Genomic DNA, 18,255 nt, shown 5'->3' on the forward strand with positions numbered 1-18,255 from the left:
TCGCCACAATCTCTTGCTCTTTTATTAATTTTTTTCATAAATTTGAGCTTTTTAAACGCAACTAATTTGTGGGGCAAACACTCTATTTATTACACTTTTTGCTGAACCAGACCAGCATACCTTTTTATACTAGTTTACCATATAAGATTTCGACGACTTTTTTGTCAAACTTGACAAATGATACAAAACAAGTGTGCCAGGAGCGGTGCCATACAACCCCAGAGTCTCATAACTTCACCATCTTCCATGACCACAATCTCCTGCCTTTTTATTAAATTTCCTCATAAACCCGATTTTATCTTCTTTTTTTCTTTTTCCTCGGATAAGTTATTTTTTCTAGCAGTTCCAGCGGGAATGTTTGAAAATTGGTGGAAATGTTATACATGGATCCAAGCCCAAATTCAAATTTGTGTTAATAATCTTTTTCCCTTCATAAAGATTCCAAACTCCCCTAACATTTTCCATCGTCATTATTTTTTTATTTTTTTATTTTATGAAAATAATATAGTTGTAGGGGTGCCCTTCTTTCTTTTTTCTTTGTGGAACTGGTAGTTTTATATTAAGGGCTATGACTATTACATATACCACATATAAGGCTAACTTGTGACCTCTTCACTAAGAATTGTCAGTCATTACCGACTAAGCTACCTTTGATGCTTAGGCGTAAAGTGATTTGCTTGTTGGTCCATTATTTGTCCAATGACAATTAACTTTAGCAGTTTTTAACATTTTAGTTCATCAAATAAAAATAAAACTATTTATTTCCGTGTGTGAGGGGGGGGTTCATATGCAACAATGCCCACAACCATTATTCTCTCTCTAAGAGTTTTCTCTTTATTATTATCTATAGCAAAAGAGTACTACATGTACGCACCTATAAACTAACACAAGCATGTGTCAGCTAATTATAAACAAATGACAACCAGGGAAGGAATCGGGTCGAGAAAGAACAACATCTTAACAACCCACCATTTATGTCAATATATCTACTCCAGCCCCATAAAGAGAAGAGGAAACTCCCCTAAATATTGAATTCGCCCTCTCCCTTCTATGCGAGCAAGGTACGCTCTCGAAACTAGATTTATACAAAAATCGTGGTGATAAAAGGCTTTCACTAGTTTACTGGAGGTTGGGGATCATTTTGCATTGCCAAGTCTCTCAGCATAGACCACACAACTTGATAGCACCCATCTTTTTTTTTTTCATTCTTTTAATAAGCAGATTGTCCTAAATGGATTGCTTGTCATTGTCAATGTTTGACATGTGAGTAGGCAAACGTGACCTTATCTTGCAAAAAGGGCAAAAATGTTAGGCCACTTTTAATTTTTATAGGCCAATATGTAATATATAGATAATACCTGCAATTAGACGAACCAATAGTTGGACCACGATCACCGTCCACAAAATGTTTGATTTGCATTCCTTATTTTATGTTTGTAACAATACCATTGTCATAGTCTTGAAACTTAGGGCCCTCTACCATGTGGGTCTTATAATATAAATTGTCTATCTAGATGTATTTTTGGCCAACCGCCAAAACAAGCATCACCTATTTAGTTGACAATATTTACCAAAAAAAAAAAAAAAATTTTAGTTGACAATATAAACCACGACATGTATTCAAATATCTTCCAAAACTCAAACGATAAATCCAAATTGCTCAGGGCATCCCCTTTAAAAAATAGCAATATTGAGTTCCACATATGCTCGATTGGTCAATTAATAAATTGATTAAAATAATTTAAATGGCAATGCATCCAAAATATGTTCAGTCTTGAGATCCTTGCGGAATGACATGCAAAACAAAGTTAGACATGGCCCAACCCTGGAGTCGGGAGCCACCTCCGAAGGCTAAGTCATTAATGGAACTGCTCATAAAGTTCTAACGAGTTGCAGAGCTTAATTGAGAGATAGATCGAAGAAGAACGATTCAGTTACCTCCATTTTGTAGCGATTGTTACATTATATAGGGTTGACCTTTCATTATCAACCGTCAAATTAATCATTGAGTATTGTCATTGTTTGTGTGTTGTATAAATTTAGGGTTTAACTTTCATAATCTGTGTTATCCACGTTACTTTATCAGCACGATCACTTAACCCTATTTTGATGGGATCATTTCTTACCATAGCAGTTAGGTATTCCATAATGGTTAGGTTTCTTCATGCTCAAGTCATTTTTGGATTAGCTGCTCGCTCCGGTCATGATCAGGACAAATCGACCAACCATGGTTTGACTCAGCTGGGTTTCTGTAATTATTTTTACTCATCATTTCCTTTAGGTTTCGCAAATGTGTATGTTTATGTGGCTAGAGAAGTTAACTCTAGTGTTGATTTTTCTGGCAATCTTTTTGGATTCTTTTGGGAAAGCTGAATTAGACTATACCAACCTTCCTTCCTAATGCTCCCCGAGACATTGTGCTGGATGATGCTAATGGAAGATGGTACTAGTAATTGTAATCTCCGTAAGGTCATTGTATATTATTTTTCTATTAACAATAAAAGATTAAAAGGTCCCAGTTTGAAAAAAAAAAAGGGTTGCTAATTTTTATTATATTTTAATTTTTGTTTTCTTCTCTCTAATGTTTCGATTCTCACGGCTCCCCACGTCACGAGACTCACGATAAGAAGTTATATTGCATCTCTCTCACAGACACGCTTCAGTGGAACTCCTCCAGTAACTTCCGCGCGTGACAATTGCTATTCCCTTCAGCCAAACATGCCGATAGAATATAATTGAAATTCTCGATAATAACCATTAGCCAGCTCGGCTTGCTTCCCCGACTTGACTTGTACAAAATGAATTCCCATTTTCTACTTCCATCCTGCTATTAGCCTCTTAGCCATCGGTCTGGGTCATGTGAAACAGCCGTTTTGATCGATCTGTATTAACTAATCGGATCGTATCGACCGAAACAGATACCGCGCAAGCGTAAATGGGCCAGCAACAGAGTTTCATATTCGAAAAAGCAAGGGCAAATGCGTCATATCAGGTCTGATTCAGACCGGAACTGATGTGTGAACCATAGACCAAACCGGAAAAGTCAAACGAGTTCAGCCCAATTAAGTCGATATTAACGCCCAGCTAAGCCGAGCTTTTATGAGATATATGTTCGGGGTAAAACAAAGGAAACTAAACCCTACTCTTCCCATCCGCGTGATTGCGTCTCTCTCTCTCTACTTCCCCGATTTCCCGCTCAATCGTCTGGCCAGGTGACTTGTCTGCAACAATTGAAGCCCAGAAGTCTCTTTCTACCCTTAAGTTATTAATCGTCTCTTTTGAGGCGGTGATAAGCCTATCAGAGCTCCATTTCGCTTGCGAGCTCAAACGGGTGATTCAGTTGGTGTTGGTGTCGTCAACTGAAAAAGGGTGCAATAGAGAAACAATCACAGGCATTTTTGAGGGGTTTGACTGTGTTTTTTTGGACTCCGTTGTTCGTTTCGTTCAAAGTAAATGGAAGATAGAAGATGGAGATGTAGCGGGAGACTAAAAACGACTGTATTTTTGGTTTCTGCGAACTTGCCTTCCTGCTGCCCATTTGGATTTTTGTTTTTTTAACGTGTATTTATATGGCACCAGATTCTGGAGATCGGAACAGACTCTATTTCACCAGGTCAGCCCGACGCTTTTCTTACTTTTAATTTACTTTTTCTTCCAATTCGTGAACCATCAGAGCCAAAAAATGTGTTGTTTTATTATCTCATATAAAATTGGCATATTAGCTATTTCGTAAGCTTTGTTGATGTTTATTAGATCTTTATCTTAAAGGATTTCCCTTCTGCTGTGGTTCCCAACCGTTAGCTGATGTTTTTTTTTTTTGCTAGCAAAACCTGCTGGCTAGAAAGCAGAGTTGCTTACTGTCTGCAAATCTACCGCTTATGTTTGAAGAGAATAATATCACATTTAACTAGATTTGGATGTAAGCCTAGTACTTGTGTCAACTTGTCGGCATTTTTATAAGAAACCAGAAGGATACTATCATCCGATGACAGCACAAAGGAGTTGCAAGTAAGTTAGAGTTTGGCGGTTCAGTTTCATAAGGATAGATGGGTTTGTGCAATTTAGGAGGGGCAGGCCCCTAAAGGAGCAGGATGTGTATCGCGTGGTGCTAATTTTTTATTTTATTTTAATTTGATTCGATTGAGTACACTTGGAATCAAGATTTTAACTGGAGCCAGAATGTTGAATTGGTCCATTCTGCCGGTTCTTTTCGACGTTTTAGAACCATGAGTATTATCATTTAGTAGATTCAAAATAATTTGATGCGACCAAAAGATCAGCTAGTGAAATATCCACTCCTGAGAAACACAGACATGCACAGGCGTCCAAAGGGACCAACAGGAGCATTTTTTGAGAGAGGGATTTGCCCTCATCTGGAATAAAGATAACATCTCAATCTGCCTTGTACTCAGGAAGCACACTCGTAGCAAGGCTTTTTATATACATGGAGGTTAACTACTTAAAATAGTGTTTTGTGTCTATAGAAGATAACTCACATGAACAAGCCTCTTTATTGGCTAATTGGATGCTGGATTTGGGAGCGGGAATTTCTTGCTTTAGGAGAACCTGGTTGCAGAAAAATATGTGTTGACTATCAGAAAACTAAGATGCCTTTTATTTTTTTTATTTTTTTATATATATTTTATTTTCTGGAAAAGCTTAATGGGAAAAATGTAGGGTTGGTAGTTGGTGTGGTTGAAAAAGATTGAACCGTCAGCTCGAATATGAGTATTGAGTTTCAAAGTATCATGTAAACAAATCACAAATGTTATGACCATCTCCAACTCACAATTGTTGTTATGAGAAAGTGCGGCTTCCATATCTCTCCCTCCACCACACAACAAAAAATGAGAAGTTTTTGAAAGGCATAATCTACAGGTGGTGAATGTGATGAATGATCCCTTGATTTATTTTACTTACTTGGAAAGCTAGAAATGAATTCTTGTTTATGAGGTTGAATAACTAAGAGTTAAAGTTACTGCTGGGTCATTCTTTGACTTGTAGGACACAGACTAAAATGACTGGGATATAATGCAACCAGCTGCCCTCTTGAAAATCTTGCATCATGGGGATTTACCTGGGAAGAGGAAGACAAAGGATGGTTGAATCATTGCCTTAGTACTAACTAAGAAGACAATCAAGGTTCTTGATGCAATTATAATCCAAAATTCTTAGACAATGCTTGCAAATAAAGTTGGTGGAAATTAGAAGAATAAATAAGGATGTTGTAGTGTGCGAAGTTGTCTTTGTGAATGTTTATGACAGCATCAACTGTGAATTATTATACTGTGCTTTGGAAGAAACTTTGAGGGGTGAATTAGAGGATAAACTAGCATGTTAATTATTCCATCTTGCTTGCCCCATTTTCTAAGTATATGTCTCAAAGTGGATATTCAAAACTGTAATAACTATAGAGGCATTAAATTGATGAGTTATACTGTGAAATAATGGGAGAGAGTAATTAAAACCCGTTTGAGACACTTAACCACAATTATGGAGAACAAATTTGGGTTTATGCTGGGAAGATCTACTACATAGGCTATTTACCTAATTAAGAGGCTTATGAAAAGGTATAGAGAGTGTAGGAAAGATCTTTATATGGTATTTATTGACCTAGAAACACTTATGATTCCTAGATCGTTAATTTGGCAAGTACTAGAGAAAAGAAGTGTTGCAAGTCAATACGTGGACATAGTTAAGGATATGTATGATGGTTCAGTGACAAGTGTAAGAATAGTGAGGGGATAAAGTAATGAATTCCTAAATATAATTGGGGTACATTAAAGATAAACTTTAAGCCCATATCTATTTGCATTTGTAACGGATGAATTAACCAAAGACATTCAAGACAAGGTTCCTTGGTATATGCTTTTTTTGATGATAAAATAGGGATGAATACCATGTTGTAATCATGAAGAGTAGCTTTGGAATCAAGAGGCTTTAAGCTAAGTAGAACGAAGACAAAATATCTGGTTTGTAACTTTAGTCATGATCGGGCAGACGATGAGGTGGTGAAACTTTACGATTAGGAGATTCCTCAGAGTGATTGTTTTAGGTACCTTGGTTCAATCATAAATAAAAGACGTGATATAGAGGATGGTGTTTCCCAAGAATAAAAATAGGGTGGATGAAGTGGAGAGGTGCGTTCAGGGTTTTGTGTGATTGATGTATCCCTTTAAAGCTTAAAGGAAAATTCTATAAGATTGTCGTTCGATTAGCTATGATTTATGGTGCAGAGTGTTGAGTTGTTAAAAGAATCATATAGATAAACTTAGTGTAGCAGAAATGAGGATGCTAAAATTGATGTGAGTCGCAAAACGAAGGATAAGGTAATGAATGATCATATTAGAGTTGGTTTGCGAGTTGCTCTGATAAGTGATAAGTTGCGAGAAAGTCGTTTGAGGTGGCACAACCATGTTCAATGGAGGCCTATAAAAGCCTCTGTACGGAAAAGTGATATAATCTAGATTGAAGGAACTAGAAGAGCTAGGGGCAGACCTAAGATAACATTAAGAGAAGTGGTGAGAAAGGATATGCATAGCTTAGACCTTGTACCTAGCATGACCTCAAACAGAACTGATTGGAAGGCAAAAATCCATGTGGCAGACCCCATTTAGTTGGGACAAGGCTTGTTGTTGTTGTATTATGTCTCAAAGTGGAAAAGGATATTAGACTAGGGGACTGATTTCCCCCAGATGTTTTAATGTTTATAATTATCTTATATTTTAGGTTGACAAGAGGCAGCTCATTAGGAGATCTATCAATTGGAGGATCATGTTGATCTCATGAATTTGGATTACAGCAGGATTGCATTGCTTTACTTGGAACACCCTTGGATGTGGGATTGAATCACCATCGACTTGGCTAATGGTGTCAGCTTTATAGATCTAAACAAAACAAAGTAGGGAAAACTGAGTTTCTTAAAAAGGAAGAGGGAATGATGAGATGGGTGGAGGGCATGAGAAATGAAGACCTACAAATTCATTTTTCTGTTTTACCTTTGTTTTTCATTTGACTTCTCTAATTGACACAATGTGATGCATCCATTTCTTTGTGAAGTTCTGTTTCTTGCATGAATCTTTTTCATTGTCAATTGCTTTACAAAGTATGGTCTTCGTAGAACTTATTGATTAGTAATGATCTTGATTGGGGGGGGGGTGGTTGAATGTTTCACTTTATTTAAGTCCGCCGTATGTCTTATGACATACTACGGTGGGCGTTTTGATCGCCATTCTCCCCTTCCGTTTCCCCTTGTCTTTGACATGTTCCGGACTTCCCGATGCATTCCCGCCTTTCATCATAAGATGATTTCACGCAAGGATGAAAAGGCCGACCGTCTCGTAAAGTTTTTTCTTTCGAAATTGAGTTTATTCCGTTTAATATTAGTTTATAAGAAGACTAATTTACTTTTTAAGATTTTCAATACCCATGTTTCCCGAAGCGACACTTCGCCCCCAGTTCCAATGGTTTACCCGGAGGATAGATGATTGGTTCCCGGTCTGGGTTTGTTCTGATCCACAGGTAAGAAGGAAGAGGGAATGATGAGATGGGTGGAGGGCATGAGAAATGAAGACCTACAAATTCAGTTTTCTGTTTTACCTTTGTTTTTCATTTGACTTCTTTAACTGACACAATGTGATGCATCCATTTCTCTGTGAAGTTCTTGAATGAATCTTTTTCATTGTCAATTGCTTTACAAAGAATGGTCTTCGTAGAACTTATTGATTAGTAATGATCTCGATTGTATTTCTCTTATATGCAGACTATTTTCGGTGGAATAGGTACTTACAGGATCACCATGGCTGCAAAAGGTCCTCGGTACAAGGTTGATAATGAGACAAGAACTAGGCGCCAGAAGGTTAGTTTGTGAAATTTGTGCAACATTTAAGCCTATATTCGTCTGGGTTTTTGTTGTGCATGTTCAATTGTTGTAATCTCATTTTAGATATGACTCTTTCAATGTTTTGAGTTTTGGCAAGGTTGATTCCACCTCTAGCAGACCAAAATATTTTACCAAAACCTGAACTTGCATGTTGATATATTTACTCCATGAATTCGGTGCTGTGTAACTGTCACTGTCCTTTCAGAATAAAAAATTTCCTTATGCATCTTTTACCAATGATAGTAGGCGTGCATGGGTGGTATTTTTTACTATTGTTGCATCCTCACCTATTTGCTGTTATCTCTCTCTCTCTCTCTCATATTCCCATTATGGTTCAAGTTTAGAAGTTACTGTTTACCTGTCGTTATCTTATGGGCATGGAATGGATATCTAATGTTGATTGTTTTGTCCTATTTTTTTTAAGGGACAGATAAAATTTCCACACAAATGGAGATATAATATTGTGAATGATTACAACAGATTTTACACTTTTAACTGCTCCATATATTTGCTTAGTAAAAATTAATAATCAAAACCTGCAAAGTTTTACTGTCTTGAACTTTAGGCAGCAATTGACCAGCTAATTCTGTATGACACCCTCAAGCCAGTCTACTGTTTGATCACAAGCACCTAACCAGAAAAAGAAAGCAAGAAAAGGAAGGAAAGAAAAACCTGCAGACAACCACTTAAGGTATGCTAGTACTCTCAGAGGAGCTACATTGGGGAAAAAAACCCAATAGAAAATCTAACTGAAACTAGATTTGTGGAAAAGAAATCTTCCTGTTCAGACACTGCTACCTGACTCTGTGCTGCTGCTACTTTGAGTCTTCACTCTTCACTCTTTACTGGCTTGCTGCAAACACTGAGTTTGGGGATGGTCCATTCATTACGGTGAGACGGTGAGTGGACTATTAAGTCAAAGTCTGAAGAGATCTGAGCGCTTGAGTTGATTTTAGAATTCTCAGTGATTTGGGTTGAGATTGTGAAACTCAGGTTAAGGGTTTTGTGAAAGTAAAGGAAATCTAAAATCAATTCTTTTATGGTTTTTCAGAAGGATTACAACGGTAATTTTAAGAAAGACATCACAGCTTTTGGGAAAGAAAACTGTTATGTACCCACTGGTATCTGTTGATCTTTTAGACAAATATAAACCCACTTATCTAGATGGTTTTATAGGTTCAGTTCATTCCCAGTTAGTTAAGTCTGTTTCGGATGTGGTTAATGTAATTGGTTGAATGCCTGTTGGTTTTTCTAAGGAACTATGCAGCTATTAAATAAGGGACGGGCCTTGGCGCAATGGTTGGTGGACCACAGTTGTAGCTTGAGGTCAAGGTATTGGAACAGCCTCTCAGCAAAAATGCTGAGGTAAGGCTGCATAGGAAAAATGCTCCCTGGACTCTGCGTGTGTGGGCACTTTTGGCACCGGGCTCGTTCTTTTTTTGAACAGCTATTAACTAAGCAGGGTTCAATTTCTGTTTTACTTTGGGTGGTTTCAGTTGTGCCTGTTGGTGCGTGTCTAGAAGGCATTAGGGTGATAAACCTCTAATGATGTGATAGTGGTCAATATGCTCCTCAGCATTTGCCTACGAGCAACTTTTGGCCATGCCATGCTTACATGAAAATTGGGTTGTTCTCTCTCTTTGTCTCTCTTTTTTCCCCTCCTCTTGATAAAAAAATTCTTTGAACGAAAGAGTTATTACAAGCAATGGCTTGTGTTGCAACAATTCAGAAGCCAAGGATTGGACATATGCCAAACTTTCGATAGCTCCATCGAAAGGGTAAACTTGGACAAGGAATCTGCTAAAGAGTTGGTGTCCCTTGGAATAAAATTAAAGAGAAGTGATATAAAGGCATTCTTGAGGTAAAAAATATCCAAGAAAATTGGCTCAAATGCAAACTTATGGAACATGGAGTAATTAATGTGCTGAATAACCTCATTGCAATCAGATTAAACAATAAGAAATTGAGCCCCTATTCTTTTGGCTTGAAGAAGACTTGCACGTATAACATCAGCTTAGGCTGCAATAGCTGTATCATAAACTTGGGCAATTCTGTTCATTTAAAGAATGTTTAATCAAGGCTTTGCCATGGGCTGTCCTGATTTTGTTTTCCTACTTAACATTGTCCCTTGTCTTCCTCTTGGTTCCTAAGTGAACCAGTTGATAGAATGCCTTGCAGTTTGAATGTATTTGTATATTCATGTATTGGGGAGTTCACTATGTTCCAATTTCAAGCTGGTATTTCTTTGAAACTCCCAAAGAAGTGTTGATTATATTGGCTTCGATTTTGCCACTACTCTACAATGGAAGATATTTACCTTAATAGGAAACTTGTGGAAAGGCATAGAGAGTGTAGGAAGGATCTTCATATGGTGTTTTATTGACCTAGGAAAAACTTATAATGGAGTCCTTGGAGCGTTAATTCGGCAAGTACTAGAGCTAGAAATGTTGTAAAAATATATGTGGACGTAGTTAAAGACATGTATGATGGTTCAATGACAAGTGTAAGAACGATGAGGGTCACAGTGGTGAATTCTTGATTATAGTTGTGTTATATCAAGGATCAGCTTTAAACTCATATTTATTTGTAGTTATAATGGATGATTTAACCAAAGGCATTTAAGATGAGGTCCCTTATTGTATGCTTTTTGTTGATGATATTGCTTTGATAGATGAGACAATAGTAGAGATTAATGCCAAGTTAGAATCATAGAGATCAAATTTCGGATCAAGTATAACTTTGGTTGTGAATGGACAAATGTTTTTGAGGTGGTGAAACTTGATGACAAGGAGATTACACAAAGCAATTATTTTAGGTACCTTGGCTTAATCATAAATAAAAAAGGTGATACAGAGGATGATATTGTTCAAATAATTATAGTAGGATGGATGAAATGGAGAGGTGTATCTAGGGTCTTGTGTGATTGATGCATTTCTTTAAAGCTCAAAGGAAAATTCTATAGGACCATTGTACGAGCAACTATGATGTATGGTGTAGAGTATTGGGCTGTTAAGAAGTGGCTAAAGAACGGCAAAGTGTCTGCTTAAGAGTTGTTATACCAGGTAGCATGCATTACAAAGTTTGAGGGTGTTGAGAGGATGAGTGGAAAAACTAGAAAGGATAAGGAATGATCATGTTAGAGGTGGTTTGAGAGTAGCTCCAATAAATGATAAATTACGAGAAAGTCAATTGAGGTTGCAAGGCCACATTTACCTGAGGCCTTTAAATGCCCATGTATGTAGAAACAATTTAATCCAAATTGAATTAGAAGAACTAGGGGCAAACCTAAGATTACCTTAAGAGAAATGGTGGAAAAGTATATGCATAACTTTGATCTTATATTTAGTGTGGCTCAAATAGAGTTGATTGGGAGGCAAGAATCCATGTAGCTGACCCCATTTAGTTGGGACAAAGGCTTATTGGTTGTTATTCTTGTTGTTTTGTATTTTGCCATTGCTTGCTTATGAGTGAGATGTTAAGATGCACATAATGTGGGGCCTTGGCATTTGAAGTCCACTTGCTTGTAATTAAAATCAAGGACAAATTACTCTATGTTCTTGCTTATGCATCTTTGAGGGGTTTTTCCCCCCTCCCTCCAGCAGGGTTTCACTTTTTGATGGTAAGTTTGGCTGTTCGCAGGCGCTTGAAGCTCCTAGAGAACCACAACGCCGCAAAACACATTGGGATCATGTTCTGGAGGAGATGGCTTGGTTGTCAAAGGTAAGTTTCACATTTACTCTGTGATATCTATTTTATTCGTATGAAGTTTCTGACTACACTTGCTTGTGCATTGTCATCCTATAATGTCTATGCTCTTTGTCTAACTCTAAATGATTTGTCTGCAGGATTTCGAGTCAGAGAGAAAATGGAAATTAGCTCAGGCAAAGAAGGTAGCAATTAGAGCTAGCAAAAATATACTGGATCCAGCAACGAGAGGTGAAAAGAAAGTGAAGGTTTGGCATTTCCTTTAAATCACTATTTTCAAAAGAAGTTGTAATTGATTGGAATTTTATCCAGAGTCCTTTTTCATGCTCAATGAGTCAGGTTCTTTAAAAGCGGGTAAACAAGATAAGATAAAATCTCATTGTTTGTTCTTATTGATTTTCTGTTGACATGTAGGAAGAAGAGCAGCGACTAAAAAAGGTTGCACTCAATATTTCAAAGGATGTGAAGAAATTTTGGATGAAGATAGAGAAGTTGGCAAGTTCATATACATAACAAAGTTCACTTTGTGTTGGCCTCGTTCATTTGTATTCTGAAAACTATGTTGTTCCATAAATTGCTGCAGGTGCTTTACAAGCATCAACTGGAGCTCGAGGAGAAAAAGAAAAAAGCACTTGATAAGCAGCTAGATTTTTTATTAGGTCAGACTGAGAGGTAGAATGTTGTTAACCAAGATAAACCATTTTATTGTTTGCGGAGCATATGGTTCATAGACTAGTCTCCTCTTTAGACTTCTTTTGGTTATGTATTCTTGTACTCTTGCTAAAGAAAAGCATGATATTTTTCTTGAATTTGTCTCAGGTACTCAACAATGCTTGCAGAAAATCTTGTTGACTTGCCATTTCCCCGTAAACCAGAGCAACCAGGTTCAACCGTGGAAGGTTATCAAAATAAGGAAGGGGATGAAACTAAAGCGGAAACAACTAAATTCCCCGGTAATGATTAGACTGTACAAGTTTTTATTTACTTAAACTGTGTCAACTTGAATAACTTATTTGATTTATTTATTTATTTTTGGGTACAGAGCCTCATCCAGATCATATGGATGTTGATGGTGATTATGATGTACAAACTGAAGATGAATTGGTAGGGCTATCTCATCTTTAAAAGTGTTGCATGATGCTTTGTTCTTTTTGGACTCCGACACAATCATTTACATTGTATATGGTATATTGGTATATGCTGTGTACAGACTTCAATTGTATCAGAGCTGGTTTTGGAACAGGTGCGATTACTTGATGAGGTATACAGAAGTTGTTTAGGATGGCCTGGCCATGTTGAATCAAGGCCTTTCTATTATGTAGTATGGAGGTTTGGTTTGATTCAGATTGAGGGAATTGTAAAAAAGAGCTATGGCAGGCCTAATAGAGCTGATTGGAGTGCGAGGATCTATGTAGCTGGTGGCTCCATTTAGTTGGGATAAGGCTGAGTTCGTATTGTTGTCTACAAAATTATAGATGTTCAACAATGCTTCGATTTTAAAATATGTTAGGTGCCCAATGGTGCTTCCATTTTAGAATATGTAACCTGTCACCGTATAATAACAAGAGGTGGCAATGGATAATTGGGTTGTTTCGTGGCCACTTGAAGGTCCCTTGACTTAATGAGCTTGTAATTTGGATTAGAGTTCTACTTTGTGTCAACTTAGTGATCTGGTTTTAAGTTAGGAGTTTGCTTTGGTAGCTACTTGGTTAGCTAGCAGTTAGGAGTTCCATTCCAACAAGGAATTGAGTTGTTTTGTTAGCTTAAATCAGTTCGTTCGCAAGGGGATCTGGCTAATTAGCCCCCTATTAATGCCACCATTTTGGGAAAATGAAAATAGACTAGAATATTGAGATTTAATTTGCTCGTGAAGCTCTTATTTTTGGCTGTTTCCTTCTTCTCTTGGTAAGATTGAGCATTGGTGTTGAGGACACCATTGGTGCTTTGGTTGTGGAACAGCCTCCATTGCTGGTTCACCAATCAAGTCGCTGACTTAGGAATTAGGCATTAAATCAGGTTCCCCTTTTGGAGATAAGAACTCCAGTTACCTGTTCTTGTGTAAGGAAGAATCAGAACACTAGATCCTCATTTTAACTGTTGGAAAGTCTTCTTCAAGGGTCTGGCCTACAGGTAAAGCTTGGGAAGCTTGATCCAGGTAGGGAATCAGGTTTAAGCTATTCATTCATATTTCCCCCCTTCCTTTTCCCATTCCACTATTGGAAATTGGAATTCATCCAAAATTTACCAAAGTCTCCAGACTTCATCCCCTTATTCAATACTAGTTGGTGATCAAGAACCCCATTAAACTAACACCCACATATTCAGTTTTTTTTTTTGAAGTTTAAGTTTAAACAAGCTGCTATTTAAGAATCTAAGACTACTTTATAGAAGAGCATACCTATTTGTGAGACAATTATGCACTAAACCTAATCGGTAAAACCTGTTGAAATTTCAATTGAATCTTTGTCTCAACCCAGGAGAAATGCGATTTAAATTTCAGGCCCATCTGCCCAGCTGATTCCCTGAAATTACCCATTTATCTTTGAGTCCTCTTGCCATTAGGAATCCTCCATAAATCCAGACTAAACAAGCTGATTCAGTTGTAACTTGTAAGTTTGTAACTTTCATACTGTGCTGTACATCAACATAACCCTAATATCGTCCCTAACTCTCAAGTGGGCTCTGCACGCAGTTTTGGCCTACTTGAAATTTGCTTTGTTAGAGATCTTGGTTAATTAGCCCCTGATCCCTTTCAATATTGGTTCTGTAGTGAGCTCAACTCAGCTTTAACCGAACTAAAATATCTCAACCATAATAATCCTGTCAATGAAATGGTTTTATTCAGGGCACCTGCTAACGATGTTAACAGGTCTTGTCGGTTCAGAGAAATAACAGCGATTTCTTTTGGGGTGGGGGTGGGGGGGGGTGGACTGGCTGAGGAAAGTTGCCAAAAACATATGCTAAAAGGTATTGATTATTGGGACAAATCTATAAATCTATGCTTTCGTAACTCTTTTGCATGTGGATTGGTGCAGCTTAGTTAGTTAAAAAGCTCCCCTTTATATTAGGTTGATTAGATTCTGTTCTGGTGATTCCTGGAAGATCGTTGCTTTCTCCATATGTTGAGAGATCTGGAACAGAAAGTCATTCTCTTTGGACCATTACATTTCCAGCATACTGCTGTTGGACTTGATCTCTACAAACCCATCATCAGGGGGGAGGGAAGACCTAAATCCATTCGAAATTCTAGAAGGCCGGGCCATTATTTTCTAGATGCTCCTCCAGATGCTGTAATACAACTTCTTGGAGAAAGGACAAGCTTGAAGAAGAAGACAAACAACCTTGACTCATTTTATTTGCGACTTGGATTGGATTAACCATCCCCTGGAGACAAGATGGTAGGTAGCAAGGATTTATGCTTGCAAGTACCAAGTAGTCCATGAAGCCATGCAGCTTATTATCATGTGAATATAGTGTACTTGATTATTTATTTCGTACAAATGGGTAGAGAAACAGGTTACACTATCAAGAATCAATCGTTCATGCTGTGGCACCTTGTTTCAGACTCTCTCTTGCTGACTTTCCCTCATTTTAACCCTGCTAATTTCTTGTTAAATTTGTATTGGATTGGTGGGGTTTGTTAAAAATATCTCCTCTTACTAAATGCCTTTGTGCAATTAGGGTTGGGTTTTGTTTGTCACCTCTTTTTTTTTGTGGTTGGGTGAAGGCCATGGTTATGGAAGAAACAATTAGGAGTTGTTAGGTGGATCTTTGTCTTCCAATCAGCTCTATTTGAGGCCGTACTCGATACAAGGCCTAAGCCTTGCATATCCTTTCTCGCCACTTCGCCTAAAGTTATCTTAGGTCTGTCCCTAGCTTGTATAGTTCCTTCGTTCACTCCCGTACAGGGCATTTAAAGGCCTCTGTTGAGTGTGGTTGTCACTTCAATATACTTTCTTTTAGCTTATTGTTTACCGGAGCTACTTATAGACAAGCTCTAATATGATCATTTCTTACCTTGTTGTTCCTAGTTAATAGTAATGCCACTCACCCATCTTAGCATCTTCTTTTCTTCTACACTGAATTTGTTTATATGCTGCTTCTTAACACCCAACATTCTGCACCATACATCATAGTTGGTTGTACTCCTATAGAAATTTCCTTTGATTTTTAAAGGAGTAAGTTGATCAAACAACACTCCTGGTACCTCTCCTTTGGTCTGTTTAATATTTTGGATCTGAAAATATACACCTCCAATTGAACTGGATGGTTGAATCAATTAGAGAAAAGAAAGTTTGATTGGCTGGTCATAAAATTACCTTTTATCAATGATTTATCAGCGTGTTAATGCTGGTTGCTGAATCTTTTTAATGATGATTGGTATTCTGTTCAAGAGAATTTTAGTTCACTTGATTGTTGCTTCTTTGTAGTTGATGATGTTCTACTTGTATTAATTTGCATTCTTATTATTGATCTCTATTTAGATTCATGGAGTTCATTCTTTGTGCTAATAAGTTAAAATAATTCCAGTAGACTCCTTCCCAGTTCCTACATGCTACACATCCTTACTGGATCTGTTGAAAGCAAGTAAAGCAATTTTGTTGATTGTTCACTTATTTTATGATTGGAAAAAAATTGCTTGCCCAGGTAATCTATTAATTTTCAATAGCTGTTATTTGCTTACCTGTGTTTGCACTGTCTGAATAATTCTTTAACTTCTGTTTCCTTTCTTCCATAAATAGCTCAGGTCCTTGTACTTCAGTGTCATAGCTAAGCATTAAAATAAGAAGTTTCCATTTTATAATGATGGTGTTGTAGGAAGATGATGAGCGTACCATTGTTGAAGATGAGGCTCTTATTACCGAGGAGGAGAGGCGAGAGGAACTAGCAGCATTGCAAGATGAAAAGGATCAGCCCATCGAGGAACTACTCAAACGTTACAATATGACCAAAGGTGAACTTGCATACTTTTGGGCAGTTTTGTATGATACCTGAAAAATGTTTTGAGTCTTACTCTATTAGGGCTTCCAGATAGCAGAGAAGGAAGCTCACTAGCTCAGCAGGTCCTGGTGGGCCAGATTGACATTAGGGTTGTGCTGCAAAAACTGGGGCTTTCTGCTAGGATTTTCATTTCTTTCTCTCTGATGTTCATTTCTTGTGAACCTAGTTGTTCATTTTATCATGTATGATGATAAGAGGTCTGAACTTTTCAGGCGAGGAAGACTCTCCTCCAACTGGCAGTGAGATTGGCTCAGGAAGCTTTCTTGCTATCACTGGAAATCATTTTGTATGTCTTAACAAATTTTATTTCGCTTTGGCTAGTTGCTGATTGTTTTCTTGTATAATCTAGTTATTTTTCTTTGCACAACAGGATGAAAGTAATGGCAATGTTTCTATTCTGAAAAACCAAGCATCAGGAAGTGAGATTGATGAAGGTGATATTGAACCAAAAGATCATAGGAAATCAAAGAATGGGCATTTACTGTCTTATTCAACCGAGGAACAGGTAGCAAGTCGAATTCATTCTTTTCGTTTCTTGTAGCTTTTGTTTGTTGTGTTGTGAACTACCCAAATTGTCCTCCAATGTCATTGGAAAGCTGTGATGCTTTGAGTGTGTTTTTAGGTTGATTGTACAATTCTTAGATGCTCACCATTTCATGAATGAAGTTTGAGCTTTCTCTCTTGGGTGTTCGAAAGTTTTACACCGGACTGGAGAAATTTGGTGGCTAGCCAGTTTGATGTCATCTTGTGACGTTGCCCTTGATACATAGTTTGACCAATTTTATATGCTGTTTTTAGAAATGCATTGCTGGAAATTTTTTTGTTGGTAATCGATCTGTCATTTGGGAAATCTCAATCCCCTATGAACAAAAAGGAGACTTCTCTTTTTTCGTTTGTACATGCCTAAGGATTTCCCTTGTACTTGGATTCCCACCTCTTTGTTTTGATAAGTATCCACTTCTTTGTTTTGATAAGTATCTATATGGCTGCCAATGAAGGAGTAGTAGGATGGTTAGGAACCTGCTTCTCAGTGGAGAGGTCATGGGTTCAACTCCTACCGGCGGCATATGTAATATCCCTATCCCTATATATATAAAAAAAGCGCCTTTGTACCCAAAAAAAAAAGTATCTATATGGCCAGGTATTCTTGCTTCCTGTCTCCTATGTAGTTAATCTCTTGTGAGTTGTGGTTTTTCACTAGTCTTTAAGGTGCATGGTTGTGGATGCATGTGCATTCAAGGCAAGGAGGACGTTATTGTGTTGTTGGGCCCATACAGCCCTGGTTTATTTATAATTAGAGAAAGAGTATAATTGCAACTAGACCCTTATATCTACATGAAGTTACAGATGTTACTCAAAATGCCTTAAAACTTACATCGTCATTTACAATAGTCCCCCTCAAGTTGGTACATGGGTGTCACACATGCCTGACTTGCACAAAATAGATTGAGAAACCTTACTATAAGCCTTTTCAGAAATAAAAAATGTGAATACAAAACAAAAAAAGTAATACCTTATATTAAAGTAAGGCTAATGGCAAGCATGCTTTTTTCAATTACAAGGTATTGATTTTGTAGTTTGCACCCACCATTCCTGACTTGAGGAAGGAATGATATAAGGGACAGACGGCCTTCTTGGATTGAAGGAAGAAAGATGAGATGAAGTTC

General features: G+C 37.5%; 1 protein-coding gene across 2 annotated transcripts in view; it reads left to right on the plus strand.

Moving 5' to 3' along the window:
• The first annotated feature begins 3,122 nt into the window (after nucleotides 1-3,122).
• Nucleotides 3,123-18,255, plus strand: part of PIE1 (SNF2 domain-containing protein / helicase domain-containing protein) — a 45,762-nt gene continuing 30,629 nt past the window's right edge. For both annotated transcript variants that reach the window (XM_089162143.1, XM_089162144.1), the window contains exons 1-11: nucleotides 3,123-3,613; nucleotides 7,763-7,858; nucleotides 11,522-11,602; nucleotides 11,728-11,835; nucleotides 12,002-12,082; nucleotides 12,171-12,259; nucleotides 12,407-12,540; nucleotides 12,630-12,691; nucleotides 16,406-16,541; nucleotides 16,801-16,874; nucleotides 16,959-17,093. In XM_089162143.1, the coding sequence (XP_089018269.1) occupies nucleotides 7,799-7,858; nucleotides 11,522-11,602; nucleotides 11,728-11,835; nucleotides 12,002-12,082; nucleotides 12,171-12,259; nucleotides 12,407-12,540; nucleotides 12,630-12,691; nucleotides 16,406-16,541; nucleotides 16,801-16,874; nucleotides 16,959-17,093 (960 nt within the window). In that variant the 5' untranslated portion in view covers nucleotides 3,123-3,613; nucleotides 7,763-7,798. The remainder of the gene's footprint in view (nucleotides 3,614-7,762; nucleotides 7,859-11,521; nucleotides 11,603-11,727; nucleotides 11,836-12,001; nucleotides 12,083-12,170; nucleotides 12,260-12,406; nucleotides 12,541-12,629; nucleotides 12,692-16,405; nucleotides 16,542-16,800; nucleotides 16,875-16,958; nucleotides 17,094-18,255) is intronic.

This window comes from Hakea prostrata, chromosome 7 (assembly GCF_041222555.1).
Source record: "Hakea prostrata isolate BN-2017 chromosome 7, UWA_Hpros_2, whole genome shotgun sequence".
Classification (NCBI taxonomy): Eukaryota; Viridiplantae; Streptophyta; class Magnoliopsida; order Proteales; family Proteaceae; genus Hakea; species Hakea prostrata.